This window comes from Rana temporaria, chromosome 2 (genome assembly GCF_905171775.1).
Source record: "Rana temporaria chromosome 2, aRanTem1.1, whole genome shotgun sequence".
NCBI classification, from domain to species: domain Eukaryota; kingdom Metazoa; phylum Chordata; class Amphibia; order Anura; family Ranidae; genus Rana; species Rana temporaria.
The window spans coordinates 342606163-342619775 of NC_053490.1; the positions used below are offsets into that span (position 1 = coordinate 342606163).

General features: G+C 42.4%; 1 protein-coding gene across 2 annotated transcripts in view; it reads left to right on the forward strand.

Moving 5' to 3' along the window:
• Positions 1-13613, forward strand: part of ELK4 (ETS transcription factor ELK4) — an 82593-nt gene that overhangs the window by 35240 nt on the left and 33740 nt on the right. For both annotated transcript variants that reach the window (XM_040337540.1, XM_040337541.1), the window contains one exon: positions 7960-8173. In XM_040337540.1, coding sequence (XP_040193474.1) covers positions 7967-8173 — 207 coding nt within the window. In that variant the 5' untranslated portion in view covers positions 7960-7966. The remainder of the gene's footprint in view (positions 1-7959; positions 8174-13613) is intronic.

The window sequence follows — 13613 nt, forward strand, 5'->3', positions numbered from 1 at the left end:
GCGTGTATCGATTGTATCGAATGTGGCAAAGAGCGGGTCCGCGTGTGTGTCTGTAGGTGGCGTGCGTTCCAGCTCTCCCAACAGGACCCGGAAGTAGCGTGCGTCAGCGTAACCAGTATGCGCCTCGACGTACGTTTCGATGTGAAATCGTCATCAGGAAGCGTCACTGGTCACGCATCGAAAGGGTCTAAATAGCCCTGGGACGAATCTAAGTGGTTGGAATGGGACCAATCGTAGCCTCAGTTCCGGTCTCAAGCTCAAACATAAAAACTTTATTGAACAAACAGAGTACGATGACACTAAGATACTCTGTGATAAATGATAACAATATTAAAAAGGAAAGAATCATTTTCTTTCTGTATCATAAACGGATAAATGTCTATGTTATATTATGGTAAACCCATGATAAAATATGTGATAAAAAAATACCTTTTTTTTTTTTTAAAAACAGTAATTGTAAAAAATGTTTTTTAAGAACATGTATACTGGTACTGTGCATGATACAACAACAAATACATAGAAACTCAATGCCAATAGATCATATTATTCATTACTGAGAAAGCAGTTGAGATCTAATTCGATGTTTAACCCCAATGGCTGCATTGTTTGTAGACAATGCAACCATTTGGTTTCATTCTGAGAAACTTCTTGGGTGAGGTTTGTCCCTCTCCAATGTGTGGAAATCCTATCAATACCATAGAAAACAAGCAGGCTGGGATCTCTACCGTGGCATTCATCGAAATGTCGGGATACACTATGATTGGGAAATCCTTTAATAATGTTTGCCACGTGTTCATTGATCCTGATTTTTAATTCCCTGGTAGTTCTACCTACATATTGTAATGAACAGGGGCACTCGAGAACGTAGGTCACGTATCTCGAGTGACAGGTAATCAAAGGTTTTATGGTGAATTCTTGTTGGCTTACATTGGATTTGAATTTTAATTTCTTCTTACCATGTCTATTAGTGATTTTACATGATCTGCACCTCGTGCAGTAGAAAAAACCGGGACTATCAAGAAAAGTGAGAGGTTTTTTGGGAGGGTCTGGAACATTAGGACATATAATATTACGAAGACCTGGAGCTCTCCTGTAAATAAATCTAGGATTGGCAGGTAAAATTTTTACGTGACCTACGTTCTCGAGTGCCCCTGTTCATTACAATATGTAGGTAGAACTACCAGGGAATTAAAAATCAGGATCAATGAACACGTGGCAAACATTATTAAAGGATTTCCCAATCATAGTGTATCCCGACATTTCGATGAATGCCACGGTAGAGATCCCAGCCTGCTTGTTTTCTATGGTATTGATAGGATTTCCACACATTGGAGAGGGACAAACCTCACCCAAGAAGTTTCTCAGAATGAAACCAAATGGTTGCATTGTCTACAAACAATGCAGCCATTGGGGTTAAACATCGAATTAGATCTCAACTGCTTTCTCAGTAATGAATAATATGATCTATTGGCATTGAGTTTCTATATATTTGTTGTTGTATCATGCACAGTACCAGTATACATGTTCTTAAAAAACATTTTTTACAATTACTGTTTTTAAAAAAGATTTTTTTATCACATATTTTATCATGGGTTTACCATAATATAACATAGACATTTATCCGTTTATGATACAGAAAGAAAATGATTCTTTCCTTTTTAATATTGTTATCATTTATCACAGAGTATCTTAGTGTCATCGTACTCTGTTTGTTCAATAAAGTTTTTATGTTTGAGCTTGAGACCGGAACTGAGGCTACGATTGGTCCCATTCCAACCACTTAGATTCGTCCCAGGGCTATTTAGACCCTTTCGATGCGTGACCAGTGACGCTTCCTGATGACGATTTCACATCGAAACGTACGTCGAGGCGCATACTGGTTACGCTGACGCACGCTACTTCCGGGTCCTGTTGGGAGAGCTGGAACGCACGCCACCTACAGACACACACGCGGACCCGCTCTTTGCCACATTCGATACAATCGATACACGCGCAGTAGCCTCAGTGCCGGGACTTTGGCACTTTACCAAGTAAGAGGCCATTTGGCTGTCCTGTCATTTTTATTACTTTTTAAATAAAAGGATAATATACTATTGCGATCTTTCTTTTGTATTTTGGATGGGATGTGAGATCTGCTATCTGTCTTACTGTTGATCGGGATGTCCTTGCCTATTCAGTCTTCACCTGCTCATTCCATGGTTACTATTGTGTAACAAAGCTGATTTGACCTCTTTTTAAGAAAGGGTCTACTCAAGTTGGTAAGGAGCCAATCTATTTATTCACGTCGGGTGAATGTTATCCTATTGGTGGAGGCTTCAACTGTTTTTCTTCAGGCACAGATCTCACTTTAAGGATCTATTATTTTCTATGGACTTTTGTGAACATTTGTTATTCATATAGAGTTTCAACAATTTTTCATATACTAATATTTTTTGGACCACTTATAACAATTTTTAATTTTATCTTCACCAGCACTATTTGGAAGTTTTCATTTATGGACTACTATTCATTTATCACTATGTTTATTTATGTTTATATATGTTTACTTATTTGTTAGACATAGCGCCCCCTCCCTCACATGTTCCATATTGCTTCAGTCACCTGATTTTGGGGAGCAGCTGTATATATATTTACATTTTTTGATTGTAAATTACGATTTAATTTGGTCCTACCCTCGAGTAGGTCCAACCGTGGCGCACAGATTTTCTTACCATATCAAGGGGTCATGTATGAGCAATTTTGTTTATTTTCCACAGCCAGTGTTTGGTTAGTGGGTCACCCAGGCTACAATGAGTGGGCACATGGTCCGATAGCTAGCCACTTAAGCCCCGGACCATTTGGCTGGCCAAAGACCAGAGCACTTTTTGCGATTCGGCACTGCGCTGCTATAACTGACAATTGTGCGACGTGGCTCCCAAACAAAATTGACGTTCCTTTTTTTTTTCACAAATATATTTATATTTTTTATTGTGACTGCGACTTTATGGCGGACACATCGGACACTTTTATTTTTTATTTTTTTTTACATATTTTTGGGACCGTTGTCATTTTTATAGCCATCGGTGCTATAAAAATGCAGATTACTGTGAAAATGGCAGTGAAGGGTTAACCACTAGGTGGCGCCTAAGGGGTTAAGTGTGTCCTAGGGAGTGATTATAACTGTTAGGGTAAGGAGCTACCAGTGACGTGTCACTGATCACTGTTGCCGATCACAGGAAACATTTGATCAGTGACATGTCACTAGGCAGAACAGGGGAATGCCTTGTTTACAAAGGTATCCCCCTGTTCTGCCTTTTCCAGCTGCAATCGTGGCCCGCTCGGGAACATCGCGTTCGTGAGGCAGGCGCGTGCGCGCCCGCAGAGTGCCAAATTTAAAGGGACGTACAGATACGCCCATTTGCCTGCCCGTACCATTGTGTAGACGTATATGTGCGTGCGCTGATCGCTAAGCGGCTATAGAAAGACTTTCTGCCAAAACCAGGACAGAGTTCAGTTTGATGGATAAATGTGTAGTTGATACCTTTCCTTGTATTTTGTGTAGAGGAAAAGTAGGTAGACTTCTTGTGGCACCTATGGGGAGACCTTCAAGAATCAAGCAGTAGGTGTGGAGAGTCTCTCTGGATCTTTAACGCAGAGAAAGATGGGTAGGAGGTACCCTGGGAGGCATCCTGAAGGGGGTCGAACACTAGGTTGGTTAGAGAGCAAAATTGTGGTTCTTTTTGATTTAACATTCAGTGGAAGCACTAAAATAGGGAAATCTGTAATTGCATAATTTTGGGATGAAATCTCCTTTTAAAAGTTTTTTTATTTCTTGCAGAAACACTACATGTGAGTTTTGGCATATGAGTTCAAGAAGCAGTTTAAGAGGTTTCTCAAGGGTATTTAGAGCCTTGACATTGTACGATGTGAAGAGTAACTAGGGCATTATGCGTATGACAAAACCAACAGTAGGGCTGTTCAGAGACTGCAGTAGTGGTCAAATGGGGCATGTTAATTGACTGTCACTGGGCGTAAAGATTTACCCATTCTACAGGCAAGGAGAGGTGTACAACGGGGGATATGAGAGGAGGGATATGAGACTCTGAGTTCTGTACTGGTTGAAGATTACCCTGAACCTGATGGAAGGGTTTGTGGGGACAAAAATGCTCCCATCATCGCCTCTAGGTTAGATATGGCACAATCTTTGTGGGTGGGATGCACCAGGACAGGTGGGGATGAAAGTTAAGGAGTGAGCAGACAAGCCAACCACCATGCTACACATTCTAGCATGTGGAGAAGACCAGCGGTGCTATTAGGCCAACTAGGAAGGAGTCGACAAACCGTTTTATAGCCAACAGTAGATGTAAAGTGAGACAATGCAGGCATCCATATTGCCAGAAGAAGCCGCAGTTGCTTTAAGATATACAGGCAAAATCCTAATCTGCATACACCCTGTCGTGGAGGCAAGTGAGAGACATGGCAAGCAGTCGATGGAGGGCAGGAATACCTCAACACTCCTGGCTCACCAGATGGAGAGAAGAAAAGGAATCCTTGGCAAACTCTTCAAATGCTCCCATTGTCTCCCTCATAATGAAATACAGTCAATATACCATTCAAAACTGCCTAGGCTTTACATATAAACAATAGTACAGAAGCATTATAACAACAATGGCAGTGTCCAACCCCAGAACTTTGCTAGGGACCGACAAGGCCTCTACCTGCTGGAGGGGGTGGACATGTTCCAAGATAAGGATTAACCTACCTAACTTAAACATTTTAAACTTGGTGGCCATAAATTTGCGTAGAGCCAACTGAACACTGGGTAAGTCCTACTCTGAGGTACCTTGGCTCAAGGGATCAAGCAGTAGTTTGGAATCAGACTGGGAGTCAAGAGCATGGAACAACTGTTGTTCTAGGTTCTTGGTCAAGTAGAAAGCATTAAAGCCATTCTGTAGGAAGCTGACGCTTCCATGGGTTGTGAAACTGGAACTGACCCTAATTGGCTGTCCTTTCTACTATTTGTTCACTGGCCCGGAGACAGTACTGCCACTCATGTCACAAGTGGGCAATATCATTAGATAACAAAGGCAAGTCTTTAGATGGGGCCCTAGCAAGAGAGCCTAGGAGACGCGTGGCTCATCTGCTGTTAGGCAAAAAAGAAATTACTTGCCTCTCATCTGTGATCAAGTCATGAGTTCCTGCACTTTCTTCTACATTCAGTGACGACTTGCTAGTGGGAACAAACGGCAAGAGCAGATAAGAGCCTGGTGAAGTAGCACTCAATTGCGTCACTGTTCATTGGCTACTGGAGTTGAAGAGGAGTCTTTTCGGCATGATGCTCTGGAACAGGACTGTTTCCGGTGTTGGGACCTAGGTGACTGATGAGGTGGTGGGAGTTGATGGTCTAGAACTCCAAGCCATCTCTAAGGCATCCTTTTTTTTTTTTTTTTAAACAAACAGAATTGCTCTATATTGGGGGGGGGGGGGAAATAAATGAATAAAAACTTAACAGCAGTTATAAAAGATTAGTTGGCAAGGTAAAGTAGTCACCCTAACAATCAAAACATGTCAGTACATTTCCCAAAAAACAAAAGGACCTTGCCCCTTTTTGCAATTCGGCATTGCGTTGCTTTAACGGACAATTGCGCGGTCGTGCTCGCAAACAAAATTGGCGTCCTTTTTTTTTTTTTCCCACAAATAGAGCTTTTTTTTTGTGGTATTTGATCACCTCTGTGGTTTTTATTTTTTGCGCTATAAACAAAAAGAGAGCGACAATTTTGAAGAAAATGCAATATTTTTTACTTTTTGCTATAATAAATATCCCCCCAAAAATATAAATAAAAGTTTTTTTTTTTTTCCCTCTGTTTAGGCCGATATGTATTGTTCTACATATTTTTGGTTAAAAAAAATCGAAATAAGCGTTTATCGATTGGTTTGCGCAAAATGTATAGCGTTTACAAAATGGGGGATAGTTTTATTGCATTTTTATCAATAATTTTTTTTGTTTTTTACTATTGGCGGCGATCAGCGTTTTTTTTTTTATTTTTTAATGGCGGACACATTTTTGGGACCATTGTCATTTTCACAGTGAAAAGTGCTATAAAAATGCACTGGTTTACTGTGAAAATGACAATTGCAGTTTAGGAGATAACCACTAGGGAGCACTGTAGGGGTTAAGTGTGACCTTGTGTGTTTGTGTGACGTCATTGATCGTCTTTCCGTATATCAGGGAACAGACAATCAATGACCCTGCCACAGTGAAGAACAGGGAAGGTGTGTTTACACACACCTCTCCCCATTCTTCAGCTCCGGTGACCGATCGCAGGACACCGGCGGCAATCCCGCAGTCATGGAGCTTAGGACCAGATCGCGACTGTGCCGCGACCCCACGGCTGGGCCTAAAGAGACACGTACAGGTACGTGATTGTGCCCAGCCGTGCCATTCTGTCGACGTTTATCGGCGTGAAGGGGTCCTTAAGTGGTTAAATAGTATTTCCTTTTTTGCATAATGTGGGCAATCGACAGCTAAGTATATCTAGGTCTTTGCTCACAAAGACCTAGATGTTGTGGTGTTCACAACGTCTCCATGCAGGGATGTAGTCCCAAGGGAGGGGATGAGCACACTGACTAACCCCCAGCCAGCTCGTCTCAGGTAACAGAAGGGAAATTGAAGGAAAAGTTAAGTGAACCAACAGTGCACTAGCTTAAAGTAATACACCTATTTAGAAAATAAAAAACAAACCTTTACAACCCCTTTTAATATGCAGCCCTCAATCTTGTTAAATGATGCTTACTATTCAAGCTGTTTGCTTTTTATTTTGACACTTATCTTCCTATAAAATTAAATGTGCATTCAATGTATTTTGTGTACGGTATGTACTATTTTAAACGCTTACTTTGTGTAGAGACCTAAAACTACTGCGGGGACCCCCATCTTGGATGTGATGTCAGAGGCTCCAGCAGATTTAGAATAGTCAATCAAATGACATATTTTTATAGTATTCCTTTTCACTTGTCCCCCAGCAGCTACATAAGTTATGTAAGGAGAGGAAGAGAAGGATAGAGGCGCTGGGTCAGCAGAGTAATTTGACATTCCCAGGAGAGGGATATGATGGTACATTGATGATGGTACATTGCCAGTAAAACAGTTGGCAGCACTGGGAGAGATTAAAATGTGGTATTGTATTAACCTTGTATTAAGCTTTAATGAGAACGGCTATGGGAGGCTGCAGTTTTGATGTCTCAATCATCCTTATACTGTCTGCTGTTTTCTATTTCAGCAGCAGGTCCAGACATACTTATTGCCCTCATAATCTGCTGGTTTGCGGGATATGGTGGTTTATGTAAAGGAAACCTCTGCTGGAAAAACATGGAAACTGCCATTGCTGATTGAAATGCTAGTTGCTTGGCTATCTCTCAATAAACAATGTTGACTCTCTGACCTAGAGCAAGCAAGCATGCAGAAAAAGAAAGCTAGAACTTCTAATCTACTTACATATTTTTATTTTTATTTTTTTAAGTTAGGGACTCAAAATTATTTAAGCTATTTGTTCAGAAAGACAGGCTGGCAACAAGCATATTTTATAAAAATGGCAAGATACAAGCTCTTCATCTTTTACCATTTATATTTTAATTATATGTGGCAAAATTATTCAGAAAGTATTTGAAAAGAGCCGCAATGTGAAAGTAGCTCATAGTTGGTCAGATTTCAGAAGTTTACAGAATCCATTAAGAGAAGAATGTTGTGTGATTATGGTAGTTAAATAACTGCATTTTGATCCTTTTTTATTTTTGAAAAATGATTTATTTATATGATAAAAAAAACAATTGTACAGCTTAATTACATGTTTTATAATTATCAATTTTACCATTTTGAAGTAGCTTTTAGTAGGTAAGTGACACAAATTGGTTTAGTTATTGAAATATGTCTGCTTTGTGTAGGTGCAAACACATTCAATTCTATTTTTTTTCCCCCTCTAGCTTAATAATGGATAGCGCGATTACTCTCTGGCAGTTTCTACTTCAGCTTCTTCAGGAACCCCACCATAACAAGCTTATTTGTTGGACGTCAAATGATGGGGAGTTTAAACTTCTGCAAGCCGAGGAAGTGGCCCGGCTGTGGGGTGTGCGCAAGAACAAGCCAAGTATGAATTATGACAAACTGAGCAGGGCACTCCGCTACTACTATGTAAAGGTAAACAGCATAGCTTGTAATCCTAAAGGGTTATGCTTTACAATTTTATGAATACTATATTTGCAAAGCCTTATAGGTTGTGCTGCCTGTCAAACTTTAGTTTATATTGAGAAAACTGTTAGGTCCAGGTTTTTAAACCATGGCCATTTGTCTTTATAGTGGAAATTGATCAGTGTTGTAGCTGCTTATGCCCTGGAGAGACTATGGTGTGGGCACCCCTGTTCATCGTATGTTGAAAATAAATCTAAGCAGATATGGTCTCTATGAGAAAGCGAATTTCTATGTAAAAGAAAGTTGCAGTTGGATTAAGCTGAAAATTGGTCATCAAAAAAAACATAAGAGTTCAATTTTTTCTTAACACTGCATACATTTACCAAGACATGATATCTTCCCACATCCTACCAGAATTGTCTATAATGCATTGGGATCTTGGCCTTCAACTTTTCAAAGTATCTAAATGAACTCTTGCGTTACCTATGCTATGTAGAATTAGTTAATGCAAAGCATGCGTGATGTTGACCTTGGCATTCTTTGATCATGCATTTGCAAATGGGAAAATATTGAACGTTTAATTGCACTCTAAACCCGAATTACAAATATTTTCCAATCCTACTTGGAACAATTGCATAATATTGACTTTTTCACTGCAAATTCAATATTTTTGATCGAGTTATTTTTGGGGTAAATTTCTCAAACCTTTTGTCATGTGATCATTTGAGAGGCAAAAAGTGACACCCAAATGCATTTTTCAAAATAAAAATGAGGTTATTAATATACAGTATTTTAATGATGCCAACAGTTTGTGCATCACTTTACAATATAAAGGAGGATAGAACAGTTGAATAACCATACAAGAGTCTGGAGGGCCCTGCTGATCAGAGCTTACAATCTTTTTAGGTTGGGGCATGTGGTACCAAAGTTATTAACTGGGAGGGATGAGCTGATGAAAGAATTAAAAGTTCAGTTGGGTATGGGCTCAATAGGCTTCCCTGAAGAGATTTGGGGATCACCTAAAGGTGAACAGAAGAGTAGGAGATGGCCGGACAGAATGAGGTAGAGAATGGGAGATGCTCTGGAGAAGTCTTGGAGGCAATAACAGGAGAGTGAATGAGAAGCTTTGTGGTTTCGTTGGTTAAAAATGGGCATATTTTAGAGATGTTACGGAGGTGAAGTCTACAAGCTTTTGACAGTGATTGGATTTGGGGCTGAAAGGACAGGTCAGCGTCCAGGATTAGACAAAGCACCCTGATGAGGGGAAGAAATGATAGTTGTAATAATCTTGAAGGAAAAATGAGGGCTAGGGTACGAAGGGGTGGGGGGGTGAATATTATGAGGTCAGTTTCATAAAGATATTAATTTTGAGGAATTGGTGTGACATCTGTGTAGAGCCGCACGATTAATCGATTCTACCCCCTCCTGATCTTAAAATGGCATCTCCCCGATTCTATGACCGCATGCCAAATTTATCTCAACATCGGAAACTATTATTCTACACGATTTATATAGCGGCAACCGTTTACACAGCACTTTACAATTTAGAGGGGTGACTGCACAATTGCAGTACAGTTCAATACAGAAGGGTACAGGAGGGCCCTGCTCGTAGAGCTTACATTCTAAACGGGGGGGGGGGGGGGGTACAAAGGGTAATGGCTGCAGAGAATGCTTTGATGGTGGTGGGTGTGGGGTAGGCTTCCCTGAATAAATGAGTTTTCAGGGATCTCCTAAAGGTGGACAGGGTAGGGGCTGATCGGACATACCGGGGCAGGGAGTTCCAGAGGATGGGAGAGGCGAGCATGGGAAGAGGTAACGAGGGAGCTTGAGAGCAGGAGATCCTGGGTGGAACGGAGGGGACGATTTGAGCAATATCTGCAGATGAGGTTGGTGATGTAGATGGGGACGATGTTGTGAATGGCCTTGTACGTTGTGGTTGGCATTTTGAATTTTACACAGTGGGGTAGGGGAAGCCAGCAAAGGGATTGGCAGAGAGGAACAGCAGTCCCTGAACGGTTAGTGAGTGTATTAGTCTAGCAGCACAATTCATAATAGACTGAAGGGGGTATGGCCTGCATTAGGATAGGCCATTAAGGAGAGAGTTGCAGTAGTCAAGGTGGGAAATAATCAAGGCGTGAATAAGTTGCTTTGTTGTGTCATTAGTCAGGAAGGGTCAAATTCTGGAGATGTTGCGGAGGTTAAGGCGGCAGGAGTCAAGGGGGGGGGGCGGGAAGGAGGAAATATAACACGCTTAGCTTTAGAAAGATTGAGTTTTGAGGAAGTAGTGTGACATCCATACCGGTATGTCATTCAGTAAGTTTGAAATTCTTGAGGAGTGGAGAGATAGATCTGGGTGTCGTCGGCATAGAGTTGGTATTGGAAGCCATGGGAGGTTATCGGCTGGCCCAGGGAAGAGGTATAGAGTGAAAATAGGAGGGGCCCAGGGACAGAGCCTTGGGGTACCCCAACAGAAAGAAGAAGAGAAGCAGAGGAGCTGCAGTTGTAAGTGGCACTGAACGTGCGCTGAGATGGATAGGAGGAGAACCAGGATAAAGTCACGGAGGCCTAGGGAGTGTATTTTGCTGAGGGGGAGCAGGTGGTCAACTGTGACAAAGGCAGCAGAGAGGTCTAAGAGTAGGAGTATGGAGTAATGGCAATTGGTTTTAGCAGTTAGTATGTCATTGTTGAGTTTTAGTGGGGCAGTTTCAGTAGAATGTCTTGACCGGAAGCCAGACTGTAGGGAGTCGAGAAGGTTGGTGTCCTTGAGGTAGTGACTCATTCCGTCATGGACAAGGTGTTCGATGAGCTTGGAGGCAAACGGGAGCAGGGAGATGGGGTTTAAGTTATTCAAACAGGTGGGGTCTAATGAGGGTTTTGTTTTTAAGTATGGGGGTAACCAGTGCATGTTTGAGTGGGGAAGGAAAGGTGCCAGAGGAGAGGGAGAGGGAGAGGTTGAAGATGTGGGTTAGGGAATTGAGGATAGAGCGGGAAGGTGGTCACAGTAATTGAGAGGGGCAGGGTCCAGGTGACAGGTAGTGAGGTGGGCCATGGAGAGGAGTTTATCAACTTCATTGTGGTAACTGGAAGAAGAGTATTGAGTGTGGTGTTTGGTCCTGATGTGTTTGGGTAGGGGAGGAATTTGAATGCTGGATATTTTTTTGCGAATTGTCGATTTTGCTTTTGAAATGGTTGTCAATCTGTTGAGTGGTAAGCAAGTTGGTGGGGGGGGCGGGGGGGGGGTGGTGAAGTAAGGAATTGAGGGTAGAAAAGAGTTGACGAAGTTTGGATGAGAGGGTTTTGATGAGAGTGTTTTAGTAGGTTTGTTTAGCAGTGTGGAGGCAGGAGTTGTATTTGAGAAGGGCAGATTTGTAGAGGATATAGACTGGCATGGATTTCGATTTACGCCATGCTCGCTCAAGAGCACGGCTGCGTCTCTTGAGACTTCTGGTGTGCTATGTTTGCCAGGGTTGTGGCAGATGGGGCCTGGTTCTGCGTGTGGAAAGAGGAGCAAGAACGTCTAGGGAGGATGACAGCATGTTGTTGTTTTTAGATGGAAGTGTTTAGGTCTGGGCAGGACAGGGGTGCGATTTTTGGTCATAAAGGCCATCAGTACCGAAATGAAAAAAATAAATAAAGGTCTGGTGTCACCAGAGACACACCTCCATCCCTGCGTTTAGCGTCAAAAAATTTAAATTCGCCCTTGGGACTTTGAGTGAGGTGAGCACTATGGAGCCAATAAAATAACAGGAATCATTACAGTATATATTTAATTCAAGTAAAAAGCAGTACATACAATAATGTCATGAACATAAGCCAATTCATACAGAAAATAGGTAAAATAATATTACAAGTAACTGTCCATATTAAACACACAAGCATCAAGTGTATACCCAACGCGTTTCGCGAGGCTTAGCTCGCTCTTCAGGGGTAGATGCTCGTGGTATACCTAAAATGAAAGGATAAAGTATGTAGTATGATATAAAGGGCACAGGTAAGGGGGGCCCTTGATATGGAAAACCCCATACTCACCAATGGACAACCAGCGCATGTGAGGCTCCCAAACGGCGGCAGCGAGTGTCCTGCCAGGGAGCAGGGGAGGCGGGGCCAAACTAAGTCCCAACCGGGGCCAAACGGAAGGAGGGCACAGCATGAATGGAATTTTGTGTATCCCCAAGAGTCTCAATGGGTCCATAAGGAATATTGGCTCTAAAAATAAATATGTATATTGGATAGTTAGTAATGTAGGTAAGCGCACAAAAACACATGTATATGTAGATGAAGGACCTGAGCCAAGAGTGGGGAGAGCATAGAGACTGAAGGGGAATGTGGTGAAAGATGCCAGGAACTGGCTGGTGTAATTAAAAGAAAAAAATAAATCCAAAATTTCAGATTAGAAAGCAGAAAGAGAAGGAGAGTGAGAGTGGAATGGAGTGCAGGTGTGTGGTGAAGATTGTAATGAAGGAACAGGCTGCAGGTAAATGCTCCAAGTAAGTGATATGCAAACATGTAATGTGTACATAGATCATTGAAATGGTAAGGTAGGTAAGCATACAAAAACGCATGTATATCTATATATGGATGAAAGACCTGAGCCGAGAGTAGTAGGAACATAGAATCTGAAGGGGAAAGTGGTGAGAAAATGCCAGAAACTGTCTAGTATGATAAACGAAACGTCAGATGAGAGAGCATGAAAGGAAAGAGAGTTAGACCCCTTTCACACTGAGGAGTTTTTCAGGTGGTACAGCGCTAAAAATAGCGCTGCTATACCGCCTGAAAAACTCCTTCACTGCCTACCCAATGTGAAAGCCCGAGGGCTTTCACACTGAGGCGATGCGCTGGTGGGAGAGAAAAAAATCTCCTGTCGGCAGCATCTTTGGAGCGGTGAGAGGAGCGGTATGTATACCGCTCCTTCCCATTTAAAACCATGGAGAACCGTGGCAATACCGCCCGCAATGCGCCTCTGCAGAGGTGCATTGCGGGCGGTATTAACCCTTTATCGGCTGCTAGAGGGGGTTAATACCGCACCGCTAGCGGCCTATTCCCGTGGCAATCCCGGCGGTATAGCGCCACTGCGGCTCCCGCTCCAATGTGAAAGGGGCCCAAGAGTAAAATGGGGTGCGAATGTATGGTAAAGACTGTGGTGGAAAACAAGCTGCAGGTGAATGCTCCAAATGAGTCATATGCAGACATATAGGCCCGGATCCACAGAGAACGGGCGCACATTACGCCGCCATAGCGCATCTCAATGTACGCTACGCCGACGCAGCGCAGAGAGGCAAGCATGGAATTCACAAAGCCAATGCTCCAAAAACTGCACTGGGTTTTCGAAGGCGTAAATCGGTGTAGGTGGAAGTGGGCGTGGGCCATACAAATAAGGGGTGACCCCATTCAAATGATGGTTTGAGAGCCAGACAAGTACGTTGAAAGAACTGCGCATGTGTCGTGGACG